Source organism: Artemia sp. Qi Xiang Cuo, chromosome 8 (assembly GCF_049724085.1).
Source record: "Artemia sp. Qi Xiang Cuo chromosome 8, ASM4972408v1, whole genome shotgun sequence".
Classification (NCBI taxonomy): domain Eukaryota; kingdom Metazoa; phylum Arthropoda; class Branchiopoda; order Anostraca; family Artemiidae; genus Artemia; species Artemia sp. Qi Xiang Cuo.
The window spans coordinates 25,917,955-25,931,373 of NC_142801.1; the positions used below are offsets into that span (position 1 = coordinate 25,917,955).

Genomic DNA, 13,419 nt, shown 5'->3' on the forward strand with positions numbered 1-13,419 from the left:
GATATATAAAACACGTATGTGCATGTGTATTGGAGGGGTTCTAATTATTAGGGAAACAGGGCATAGATCCTGACAGCAATTTTTTCCAGGGGAAGCATTACCAGTATCTTTGTTTTTTTATTGTTTTTTTTTTATATTTTGTGCACTATAGGAATGATCGAACATACTCCCCCATTCGTGTATTGGATATGCAATTTTCTATTTTAAAATATGTTTGAAAATAAATTTTATTATATTCCTATATAATTATCTTGTTTAACTGCAAGATTTTTTTTTAAATTTTGTTTGAGGTTGGAGTGAAATTCAAACAAGGCTGATTACGCTAATTTACGCAGAGCATATATGATTCTTTTTACTGTTGTTGGTGTATTTAGTAATGGATTTTTCTTTGTTGTATCTTTTATATATAATTGTGTAATTCTAGTCATGGCAACTATAGTTGCTGTTCCTTTGTTGTTCTGTATTAGAGATGTCACACCAATTTCGACAGAGTAAAAAAATTGCTGTTCATGTCTAGGATACATTCTACAGATGAAAGATGATAGATTGCCAAAGATTGTCCGTGTTGGCCAATCACCCCCAACAAGTCACCAACAATCACCCCCCCCCCCCTAAGTTAAAGGAGCTGCTGTTATATCTCTTGCATATCTTGCTTTAAAAATTTGCTCTGAATCTCACATCGCAGATGAACTGAATTTTATTAGAGACATACTTTTTGGAAACGGTTATCCTATTGTCTTTATTAACAATACAATTAGCGAAGATTGGCAAGACACTCCAGTGAAGTCAAGGGTCTTTTACCATGTGAAGTTCCCACCAAGCCCTCAAATTTAATTTACCTTCTATATATTCCAAAAATCACTACAAGTTTAAAAAAGTTTGCACACAAAATATTCTTTATGTAGTATTTACCAATAATTTTAAAATCATGAATCTCCAAAACTGTGGTAAAGATATAACCCCAGTTACTTACCAAAGTGGGGTTTGTCAAATACCATGTGACTGTGGTAACTTTTATGTTGGTAGAACCCATCAAAAATTAGAAAAACGCCTACAACAACACAAAGATGACATAACTAAAGCTTTAAATTCTAATAGTACAAATATTTCTTTTGATTCTGCTTCAAGCAGTCATACCTATGATAATCCTAGTCATAAAATGCTTTTGAAGAAACTTCCCTTATTAGCAATTATTTAGGCATAAAACAGGTTGTTTAAGAGGCAATTGAAAGTAAAATCAAAAAAACTTGTAATATTTCTTAAACTAGAGAATTGGGGGAATATTCGCTTAATGCCTTATATACAAAATTAACTTAAAATGACTTAACAAATTATATTAAAAAATCAGTAAACAATTCCACTTAACCTGTCCCGGATAGACCTTCTAGGCTGGCTGCCAAAAAGGCAAGATTATCTTTAAGAAATTGTCTGTAAGTGTTTCTTATTCCATTTGAAGGAACTGTCTTTTTTCATTTTGCTTGATGTACCAGTCCTGGTCGAACTTCCTTGAAGTAATGACGATAGGGCTGTTTTGATTTTTTTTTAGTTTTTACGATTGAAGAATTTTAATGTGAGTTTCTTTTATATATATTTCTTTTTTATTTGTTTTGCTGAGGACGACCCTTGGATATAGGGTCGAAATATTCAATTAAAGTTGCGTTCCACTGTCTTATATAAAACCTTAGCTATTGTTCTACTTATTGTTTGCAGAATTTTAACCAGAAACATTTGAGGAAAGAGGGTGTGGGGGAGGGGCGGGATAGATGCCTTCCGATGACTCTTGATGACTCTTAAAAAGGTAACTAGAACTTTCAATTTCCAATCAAATAAGCCTTCTCTGAAGTTTATACAACCACCCTTTACATAAAACCTTATATGTCCCGGGGCGTAGTTTACAACACTTGTCCCCGGGCTCTGTGGGGTTGTGTCGACCCCGGAGTTTTTTTTTATGTGATCTTTAAACTATTTTGAACAAAATAACTATCTCAAAATTTTCATTGGATGCATTTGCGGTAAAAGGGTCTTGGGGAGGAGTAGTTGCCCAATGATCACTTTCGACTCTTTAGAGGGGCACTAGAAATTCTGATTTACAATCGAATGACCCTCTCCGAAGCTTATACGACCATCCCTTCGACAAGAACCTTATATGCCCCCAGGGTGAAGTTTTGTTATATGATCTTTGGTCTATTTGGAACAAATTGGTTATATAAAAAATTTGATTGGACGCATTTTCGGAAAAGTAGGTTGGGAGGGGGGGGGGGGCTTGTTGCCATCAGGCCACTTTTGACTCTTAAAAGGGAAATTAAAACTTTCAAAATCTAATCATTTGAGTCCTCTCCAAATTTTATACGACCGGAATAAGTTACAACCCTTCCCCGGGTTCTCGGGGGGGGGGAGGGGCATGTTGACAACGAAGTTTTTGTTATATGATCCTTGGACGGTTTCAAACAAATTGACCATCTCAAAATTTTCATTGGATGTATATAGGGAAAAGAAGGTGTGTGTGGGTGTGTGTGTGTGGGGGGGGGTTGATAACCTTTGATCACTTTTGACTCATAAAAAGGTAACTGGAACTTTCAATTTCTAATCAAATGAGCCACTTTCGAAGTTTATACGACCATCCCTCACATAAGAAACTTTTATACCGGCGGAGCGTAACTTAAAACACTTGCCCCCGGGCTATGAGGGGTTGTGTCGGCCCCTGAATTTCTGTTATCTGAAGTTCGAATTATTTTTAAAAAATGGCTATCTTCAAAATTTGTATCGGATGGTTTTGGGAAAAAAGGGTGCGGGGGGGGGGGGGGGTAGTTGCCCTCCGATCTCTTTTGACTCTTTAATAATCAACTAGAAGATTCAATTTCCAATCAAATGAGCCCTCCCTGAAGTTTATACGAGCATCCCTTCCCTAAGAACCCTATATGTCCCCAAGACATAACTTACAACGCCTGTCCCTAGGCCCTGGGGGTTGTGTCGACACAGAAAATTTTGTTATCTGACCTTTGAACTATTTTTAACAAAATGGTTATCTCAAAATTTTTATCTCCTGCATTTGGGGAAAAGGGCGTTGGCGGGGGGGGGGGGGGAATAGTTGCCCTCCGATCACTTTTGACTCTTAAAAAGGTCACTAGAACTTCCGATTTCCAACCGAATCAGCCCCTTCGGAAGGTTATACGACCACCCTTTCCATATGAAGTACCTCTGAGAAAAAACATCAATAAATAATAAAACATTGTAGCCTTATGGCCTTTACTATAGGCCATAAGCTACAATGCGTCTACTCTACTATATAGTAGAGTAGTAATGTAGTAGTATACTATATAGTAATGCGTCTACTCTACTACTATAGCGTCTACTCTGATAATAAGCTTTTTTTAAGTTCAGAAAAACTTTAGCGTAAAGAGCGAGGTATCAAGAGGGGGTCAGCCCCCTCCTATAATTAATAATTTCTGTTAGTTTTAAGTTTTGATGTTGCTCCTCACTTTCAGTTGAAATTTTTTTTTATTTAATTATAAAAGACGCGCGAACTCAACTAAGCTATTTTGAAGGAAATCCATTTGATTTTGGGTGGCGGAGATACGGGCACACACAACCAAATTCAACACGTGAAACCATGTCTTTATTTGGCTAATAGCCCGTCTAGACGCACGAGGAAGCGCTCAAAAATTGATCAGTACCACAGTTTATAGAATTATCCAGTAAGTTTATCGCAGATCATTTCTGGTCTTCGTTCTCGGTGCGAACAAAAAGCTCCTCCCACTTATTTGTTCACTTATGGATCAGTTTGTTTGCGTCTATCGATGAGAAATGGTTACAAAGTGCATTATTCGTAATAGCGGGTTTACACTTATTTCCGATTGTTTCGCGTCTGACTTGTTTACCCGTGAAAAGATCTAATGCCGCTTATGTTTTTACGTTCTTCGGAGCACTTGCACCTCGGTCCGGGTTTTTATAATGGGTGAGATAGGGAATGATTATACTGGATAATTATATAAACTGTGATCAGTACCATGGGAAAACTGATAGGTTTTCTAGATTCCCTATAGTGCCGATCGGTTTTACGTGTGTCGTCGTGCACAAATGAGCAAGTGTTTTTAAAAGTGGAAAGTATGTCAACTTTGTTAACATGCACACGAATGTTCGAAATTTGGTAGTTCTTATCCAGAACCATCAGTTTACTATCCAAAACAAGTAATGTTTCGTATAAAACTAACACGCCGGAGGAAGGTACTTGGCAATTAATATACTTGGCCTAGAGACTTAGCGCATGCAAGTGCATATTATCTGTGCTTTTCAGGAAAAATGTTACATCCATCGTTTGAACACTTTTAGCCTCTTATCGATCCATTATTATTATTGGTTTTCCCATGCGTCTGAACGGACCTCAGTTGGTTGTGTAAACAATCAGAACTCAACCAAATAGGGCAGTGCTGATTCAACATCGTCAAGGCAAAAATTAGTTGGTTATCAGAACTGACGTCGCTTGGCTAATCTCAGTAAATGAAGGCTTTATCGAACGCTTATATCAAACAGTTCGTGGTAACGAACTGTAAGGAAGAAGCGACCGGCTCAATAGGTATCGACCCAATGGTTCTAGAATTTTGTGAGAGGGCCCATTCAAACCGAAATTAAAAGTTCTAGTGCCCTTCTTAAGTGAAAAAAAAATTTGAAGGGCAACTAGGCCCCTCCCACATCCCTTTTTTCCTCAAAATCTCTCGATCAAAATTTTGAGATAGCCATTTTGTTCAGCATAGTTGAAAGGCCAAATAACTATGCCTTTCGATATACCATGACCCCCACAGCCCGTGGGAAAGGGATTTAAGTTACAAAATTTGCCCATTGTGTACGTATGGTAGGGAAGTATACATACTTTTTTGAAGGATGGAGACTTTCTGCTGGTGTGATTTTCCATGGGGATAATTTTCCATGGTGAAGGAATTTTCCAGAGGGTGAATTTTTCAGGGGAAATTTTACACTGAAGGAATGTGCCAGAATTCCCATACGAAATTCTTCTTATGTCTTGCCTTCTCATTGCTGACTCAATTTACCCGTGGAGATGTTAAGGGTAAATGTCCGGGTTAAATTTTCATCAGGAATGAATTTTCTAGAGAAAAAATCCTTTTGGAGGAGGAATTTTTCCGTGAAGGAGTAGCCAGATAACCTGGTATTATTTAAAAACGATCAGAAATTAAATAAAAAAAATAAGTTTTTTTCAACTGAAAGTAAAGGGCAATATTAAAACTTAAAACTAACAGAAATTATTACGTATATGATGGGGGTTACTCCTACCCAACACCTAGCTCTTTACGCTAAAGTTTGAATGTTGTATCATTTCTTGAAGAACCACTTCTGAAACACTATGTTCATTTAATTAGAACAATATGAAGCTTTTCTGTAAAAGTACTAAAAAAAACTATTAGCGTAAAGAGCGAGGTGTTGTGGAGGAGTAACCCCCCTAATATGCGTAATAATTTCTGTTCGTTTTTATTTTTAATAATGCTCCTCAATTTCAGTTGAAAAAACTTGTTTTTTCATTTAATCATAAGATCTAATGTGCAGTCGTGTGTAGTAGAAAAAAAAAAAAAAAAAAAAGCATCCGTAATCTTTCTTCTGGCAAAAAACACAAAATTCCTCATTTTTGCAGATAGGAGCTTGAAACCTCTACAGTAGGGTTCTCTGATACACTGAATCCGATGGTGCGATTTTCATTAAGGTTCTATGAGGGTGTTTCCCCCCTTTTTTCGAAAATCAGGCTGATTTTCTCAGGCGCGTAACTTTTGATGGATAGGACTAAACTTGATGAAGCTTATATATTTGAAATCAGCATTAAAATATGATTTTTTTTATGTATCTATTGATATCAAAATTCTGATTTTAGAGTTTTGGTTAATATTGAGCCGGGTCGCTCCTTACTTAAAGTTCGTTACACGAACTGTTTGATTAAATAAAAAAAAGAAGTTTTTTTTAGCTGAAAGTAAGCAGCGACATTAAAACTTAAAACCGAACAGAAATTATTCCGTGTATGAAAGAGGCTGTCCCCTCCTCAACGTCTCCCTCTTAAAGTTAGACTCTTTCTCACAACCTTTTTTTTAAACAATAAAAAACTTTAGCGTAAAGAGCGAGGCGTGAGGAGGGGACAGCCTCTTTCTTATACGGAATAATTTCCGTTCGTTTTAAGTTTTAATGTCGCTCCTTACTTTCAGTTAAAAAAAACTTGTTTGTTTTCTTTATTTAATTTTTGAACATTTTTGAATTAATGCAATTTTTGATTTTGGCTCACCGTACATGAATTATGTAAACGAAATTTGCATATTAATTTTACTTTTATTTGGTTAAATGGCTTTCTCGAAAGTTGTTTAATTTTATTTACGAACGTTTTTATTAGTAATAAATATACGTAACTTACGAATTAACTTACGTAACGAACTTCTATATTCATATGTTTTTAATACGTATATTAGGGGGTTTGCCCCCTAGTCAATACCTCGCTCTTTACGCTAAAGTTTAAATGTTTTCTAATTCTTTAAAAATGACCCCTTAATCACAAAGACCTTTAATTAGAATAAATAGCTCTTATGAGAGTACTAAAAAATCATTGGCTTAAAGAGCGAGGTATTGACTAGGGGGCTGGGCCCAATCGTATACGTAATAATTTCTGTTCGTTTTAAGTTTTGATGTTGCTCCTTACGTTCAGTTGAAAAACTTTTTTTTATATAATTTCTGATCGTTTTTTTAAATAATGCTGGAAAATCCGACGCCCCCTTCATTGCACTTTCTCTTCCCCCATGAAAACTTCCTCCATGTAAAGATCCTCCCACATACCCCTCCCCCCCCCCCACAACCAGAAAAAGTCCCCCTAAAAACGCCTGTATACTTCCCAATAACCAATAGGCCTACTATATGTAAATATTGGGTAAAGTTCATAACTTTCAGCCCTTTCCCCGGGGATTTTGGGGGATTAAGTCATCCTAAAAGACATAGTTATTATATTTTCGACCATGCTGAATAAAATGGCTATCTCAGAATTTTATTCGGGTGACTTTGAAAAAAATGAACGTGGGAGGGGCCTTGTTGCCCTCCATTTTTTGTCACTTTAAAAGGGCACTAGAACTTTTAATTTTCGTTAGAATGAGCCCTCCGAAGATATTCCAGGACCACTCTGTCGATACGATCACCCCTGGGAACTATAAAATTAAACAGTTGGTATTTTAGACAGAAATGGCTGTTTGCATGTGCCGGGAAGCGGTACTTAGGACGTTCTTAAAGAATCTCAATCCATATTACCTGATTGCAAGTATTATTACGGTCTACCATTTACTAAGATCCTCTTTCCACTTCATCCATTAAAGCTTATGAAAATGGTGACAGAAAAAGTCCCGCGTTACCAATTGACTTAACATTTATAGAGGGTTGAAGGGGGAATCCAGCTAAGCGAAACATTTTCAAAATAGTTATTATGTGTATACTGCTTTGCTTCATTTAACATTTCTAAAGAGATAATTTGGATCGCAATACCTTTTTTTAATAAGGGAGGGGTTAGTTACCCTCATGCTGGCTAAAAAAAATCCAACTCTGAGGATGACATATGGATACCTACATGACTGGAACTATCTTATCCTTCGTATCGTATGACATAATTATATTTTAATGACTGAAAATGTGTTTCAAAATTCCGGGAAGTCTGGAGAAAAAGAAAACCGCAGCAAGATATCGACGTCCACGATGACGTAAAATAAAACAGTAGTGCGGCTAAATGCTATTTAGAGCATTTATAGTTGTTTTCTTAGGTCTTATAGATTTATTATACTTAGAGAAAATTATACTGTGTACTAATCATTTTTTACAAGAAGTTAGTAAAGAGGCAGTAACAGAGGTAAGGACTTCTTACAAGAAGGTTGGAGAGTTTGTTAAACTTGGTTCTTTGCACATTGAATCTCTACCAGGATATTGAATATCTAAGGATATTGAATATCTCTTTAGATATTGAATATCTAAAGATTGAATATCTTTTCATGAAGAAGAAGAATACACAAAAATAATATAGACCCCTTCAACTGCCAGGAGCAGAACAGAATATATAAGTATAAAAATTGGGTCTAATAGACGACATCGACCAGTCAGTGACACTTCTTTAGTGTATCGTAATGAAATAAGAATTTGAAAATCAAAATAAGTATAGATTAAAAATAGTAGTTCTAGAAACCTTGTGATATGCTAGTACAACCCGAAGATAGAATTGCAGAATAGGGCCTGGGTACTGTTATACACCGTTCTTGTGTCCAATCTGTTTTTCCTCCTGCTGTACATTTGCACTATGTTCAGTACATTTTGTTTTTTACAAAATAATGATATGGTAGTAGGCTAATCCAAAAATATAATAATTTTAAGTCAGTCCTGTAAAAAAAACGGGAGAGGACCTTTATACTTTTGCTCTCCCGTAAAATATCGAGATTTCTTTATATTAGTTTCATAGTTGTTTTTCGGGTGGGTAGGAAAAATAAAACAATTTTTGGGGAAAAATAGGCAACCCTTGTCGAAGTTTCGCTTTGGCATCCCGTTGTTCCATAGATGGTGCTAGAGAAGTAAAATTGTTATACACTCAGTGCTATTTTTGTAATTCGATCTTGTTTCAAATAATTTGAGGGATCACCTTTGATGCATCCAACGAATCTTAGTTCTTACCTCTTTTCCAGAAATCTATATCAGGGCACGCTTTGAATACAGTCATAAAGTAATACAAAATCAAACCATTTTTTATATTCCAAAAAACCTAATTTTTTTGGACTTTCTGAGATTGTCTTCAAATCCTTAAAATAACTTTAAATTTTCATTTCTCTCCCACAATTCAAATTTTTACGACACATCAATATAAACTTAATATTGCTCCTTCATCTATAAATTTAAATATAATGGTAGAAAACTCGAGCATCATCATTTACACTGTTACAAAGTATAAAAAAGGTTTTTTTCTATTTTAAAAACCATAGATTCTATCTGTAATTCCGGATCAACCGATATTTTTTTAATCTAAAACAAATTAAAAAACTTCAATATTGAGACAATTACCCACGAGCTCATGCTGAATACCACACACAATTATGAATTTAAGAAACATCTTAATTTTTCAGTTTCAAGAGCCAGATCAAACTATAGGATTTTTTTGGCTCTTTGGGATCTTTTTAGATCTATTACAAAGCCATCAATGTCTTTTCTATAGCTACTTAATTAGAATATTATCCAGCCAAAGATTTAAGCTGTTTATTGCCAACTAAAAACCAAACAAAGAAGTTTGAAAAAAAAGAAGAAACAAATTTTAGTCTCCAGTGCCCTTTCTAAAGAATTGAATAAATCAGTCTATTTAGATATTAAAGAATTTTTCTACTTACAAATCTTTTCTGAATGAGCTGAAGTTTTTTCTAAATCGCTGGAATCCTTCTCCTGCGCGAACAAGGGGGTTTTTCACCTGCAAATTGAATAATTGGTTACGTTCGACCAAAATTCAGACCAGTAGAGTCAATGTGAAGGGCAATGAGGCTGCTAAGATCTCTGGGATGGTAAACAAAATTTCAAGTATTGTCTGAAACGTAAGGCAAGAAGTTCTTTTCTTATGTCTCCAGTCCCCTTGAAGAAAACGAAACTATCTTACCAGACTGAGCAAAAATAAGCACGCACTTTTAATTTAACCACAATAAAGGGAACTTGGCAGTGCCTGATTTCGCAGCGATTGTCCGTGACCTGGTTCTAGTCCACGAATCTTTAAACCGTGGGTATAAGACAAGCCATTACTTCCCAGCTCTTTCCCAAGCTCTACAAGTTATGGCAAGACAGTCCAATCAATTTTAAATAGTTTGACCTTAAAAACTAAAAGTTTATAATGGACAAGATAGGGTGATACTTTAAGGTATCAAGTCCCCTTAAGCAAGTTTAGATCCTTCCCCAAGAAAAATTCTCAATAATATCATAATCTTGGCCTGACAAATGGACAGATGCGATATGAGACTAATGAATCCAGCGATTTGTCTTTTGCGTTCCAGTGACTATTTAAAATACACCTGCAGCCTTGTCGCGGAATCACTTGTTTCAGAAGGCCTTAAAATTGACAAATGCAATGACCCAGTCGGTATATAAGTTGATTGCATAATTAGTCACCAAATAATAAACCTGATTATTACAAAACTCAGCTTTTCGGTACTGAAAAGCAGCCTACTAATTCTGATATTCAAGAAAAATAAAAGGTAGGTAACATCGGGGTTACACCATGCTAATTCCAGCACACTTAGAAAGTGGATCAATACTATAGATGGCAGGATACTACACGCATTTGCAAAGGCAACAACATGCAAAGGGGATTTCATAAATAAAATATTTTGATATTTGGTTGAAGAAGGTTAGTTTTCTTGGAATTTTTTTCCGCCGCTTCTTTCCAGAATCACCCACTATCTGATTATGTCATGATTCAATTTTTATATTTCTGATGACTTGATTTTTGGGTGCCGGGGGACTAATGTGGTGCCTCCAGAAACCCTTGTCCCCAGTTTAGTAAACCTATATTACTGTGTTCGGGATTCGGTTTCTCATACTACGTGCCCCACGTACATAAAGAAATTATCAACCAATTTACAATATTTTGTTAATTTTCATAAGCTAACAGAATTAGCTTGCTGAATCCTCGGTTTCAGACACCTTAGATTTTCTTGGGAACCAGAATTTGCAAAATACTTTTCTCAGTTTCAGAAATTAAAAACTCATCAGAGTTAATTTCATAAGCCACAGTAGCCTCCCATCACAGAAAAAAAGAGAAGAAAAGCGTAAATGTGGTTTTCTATGGCCAACAAAATACTGGATGCTGAATTTGAGAGCTTTCTGTGCAGTAATTCCAGTTTGATCCAGACACATCTATTATAAATACTTCTATTGGTGACAATCTCAGCGTATCCTAACCAGGATTTACCACTTATATATGAGACTGTGCACTGAGTCGGTCTAGAAGGTTATTTTGCCTCGTATTTCATCAGTTTTCACCCATTATTCTATCAACTGCGCTGTACTCTTGGTCAATGAGCCAAACTGAAAATTGCTTTCGTGCAACGAAATTAACCGAAAACAAAAGGAAGACGATACATCTCTTTGGGATAGAACAATCTCAACTGGAGGTTTTAAAAGTGCTTACTCAAAAAACCTATTTGACGATTATTATTTTTTCAATTAGACTCAATTGACCAAATGACTTACAAAAGCAACATATGCCATTCCAAAATATCCAGCAACTGCTTTGGTGCTATTAGCTACAACTTAAAAATCATCCACTTCTTTCAGACAATTTTGACGATTTCCTTAAAGTTGGCTAATTTTTATGGGTTTATAATTGAAATTTAGGCAACATGAGGTGTTTTCTGCAGTCTAGTCCCCGAAGAAAAAGTCCCGAATCCGCTTGCCCTTCCCCCTTTATCCCAGATTAAAATTAACCTTTAGACAATTGAGGGCTATTAAAATGTTTTGGTGTGCGTAAGTAGAGAGCTATCTTATACTCCGGTACCCACACCATATATGGGCATAGAGTCATTAGGGAGAACACGTGGTTAATGGGGTCAATGACCTCTTTTTTCCAAGGTCGATTTATTTGATGTTTCTATGTGTAATAGCTCCGGGGCGAAGGTTGCACATGCGCATTGAATTCTAACGGGAACAATGTTATTGATCTAGGACACGAGGGGGAAGTGAATTTCCGAGAACTTGATTGCGTAATCGATCGCGAATGTCATGGTGTCCAGAAATAGTATTTGTTGTTGTTGTAAGTGCACGCTCTCAGCGAATGTTATGATCCAGAAATAGTATTTGTTGTTGTTTTGGTCATGTACATGCACGAGGCGAATGTCATGGTGTCCAGAAATAGTATTTGTTGTTGTTGCTCTCGCCAATGTTATGACTTTCCCGGAAACAGTTAGATCACGTGTTTCCTTCTCAGCCAATCAGAGAGTCGGATACATCCTCCTTCTCAGCCAATCAGAGGCCTACTTACACATGATTTCCCCGTTACATAACAATTCGCCCTTGAGATTTCGTATATAACGGGCATGCAATGTGATTCAATTATCAGAAAGTATTTTGACGCTGTGTAAACAACAATGAATAATATTGATGAATTAGAAGCCGTGGCAACTTCAATTTACCATGTAAGTACATTTTTTTTATTTTCAAACGAATTTTCCTTGGACATCCTCTAGTATATTCATCTAAAACGTAAATATATTCCTTTACCCCAAACCCCCCCCCCACATACAATACAAACATCACTTTACAATCTTTATACTCACTAGGATAACATAAAATATATTCTTTTTACCCTAACCCCATCCCCCATTGTTTTACAATCAAATTCTCGCAAAAAGAAATAATTTTCTTTTCGTTAAAGTTTGACTTTTCTCTATTGTGATTTAGTGTCAACTGACTTCTGTCAATTTTTAATGTAAATGCCGCTCTGATTTGACACAAGACTCCGGCACGAGGCCTAAAATTAGCTGATACCCCTTTAAAGTACATCCGGCTTTGATAAATATACAAGAATTTGGATAGAGGCTTAACCACATGTTTCTCTGAGAAGGCTAGTTTCGCGTGAAAAAAGAGATTATTGTTAAATAACCTTGTGTGCTTACAGGCTTTGCGTAATTCTATGTGGTATGGAAGCATGGAAATGAGTTATTTCCAAAATTAATGCCTAACAATATTTTTAGGACATTGGCGGAAGGGGGAGGGGGCCATGCCTCAATTCTATCGCCATCATTGTAAGGTGAAAACAAACTGTTTCTTCGCGTGAAAAGTAAGGGGGTGAGTTTAAGAAAAAGATACATTGCTTTATTATGCGTAAATTGAATAGCATTTTTACCATATCTTGCGGTGGGGGGGGAGGGGATATTGTCCCATGTCTTTTCTCAGGGATATTTTCCGTGGGGGTTATTTTCCGTGGGCTGTTTTTTCTGGGTGTGTGATAAATATACAAACTATACCGGCTTTTGAATGGCTCAGTGAGCTGTAATTCTCAGATTCAAAAGGATGCGATATCTTTCGGTGGGGGGGAGGGGATATTTTTCCATGTCTTTTCTCAGGGATATTTTCCGTGGGGGTTATTTTCCGTGGGCTGTTTTTTTCTGGGGGTGTGATAAATATACAAACTATACCGGCTTTTGAATGGCTCAGTGAGCTGTAATTCTCAGATTCAAAAGGATGCGATATCTTTAGTAGAATAGATCCATGCAGTTCTAAGAGGCCCCCGTACAAACAGGTTTTTTCTAGTAGTTACAGATCATCACACTCTTTGCCAAGAGGAACGAGTATAACTTGATTGGCGATTAGGATTTGAATAAAAGGAATAGTTTTCTTTACAATTCATATTAGTAAGAGAATTGGATTCAAAGAGAATAGTTT

At 36.2% G+C, this 13,419-nt stretch overlaps 2 protein-coding genes across 2 annotated transcripts in view; one reads left to right on the top strand and one right to left on the bottom strand.

The window, feature by feature from the left end:
- Window positions 1–7,948, top strand: part of LOC148949279 (uncharacterized) — a 41,435-nt gene extending 33,487 nt beyond the window's left edge. The window contains exon 3 of the mRNA XM_089093535.1: window positions 7,785–7,948. Coding sequence (XP_088949661.1) covers window positions 7,785–7,948 — 164 coding nt within the window. The remainder of the gene's footprint in view (window positions 1–7,784) is intronic.
- The window catches only part of LOC148949278 (uncharacterized), a 328,547-nt gene that overhangs the window by 101,865 nt on the left and 213,263 nt on the right, over window positions 1–13,419 (bottom strand). Inside the window, exon 11 of the mRNA XM_089092668.1 lies at window positions 9,384–9,460. Coding sequence (XP_088948794.1) covers window positions 9,384–9,460 — 77 coding nt within the window. The remainder of the gene's footprint in view (window positions 1–9,383; window positions 9,461–13,419) is intronic.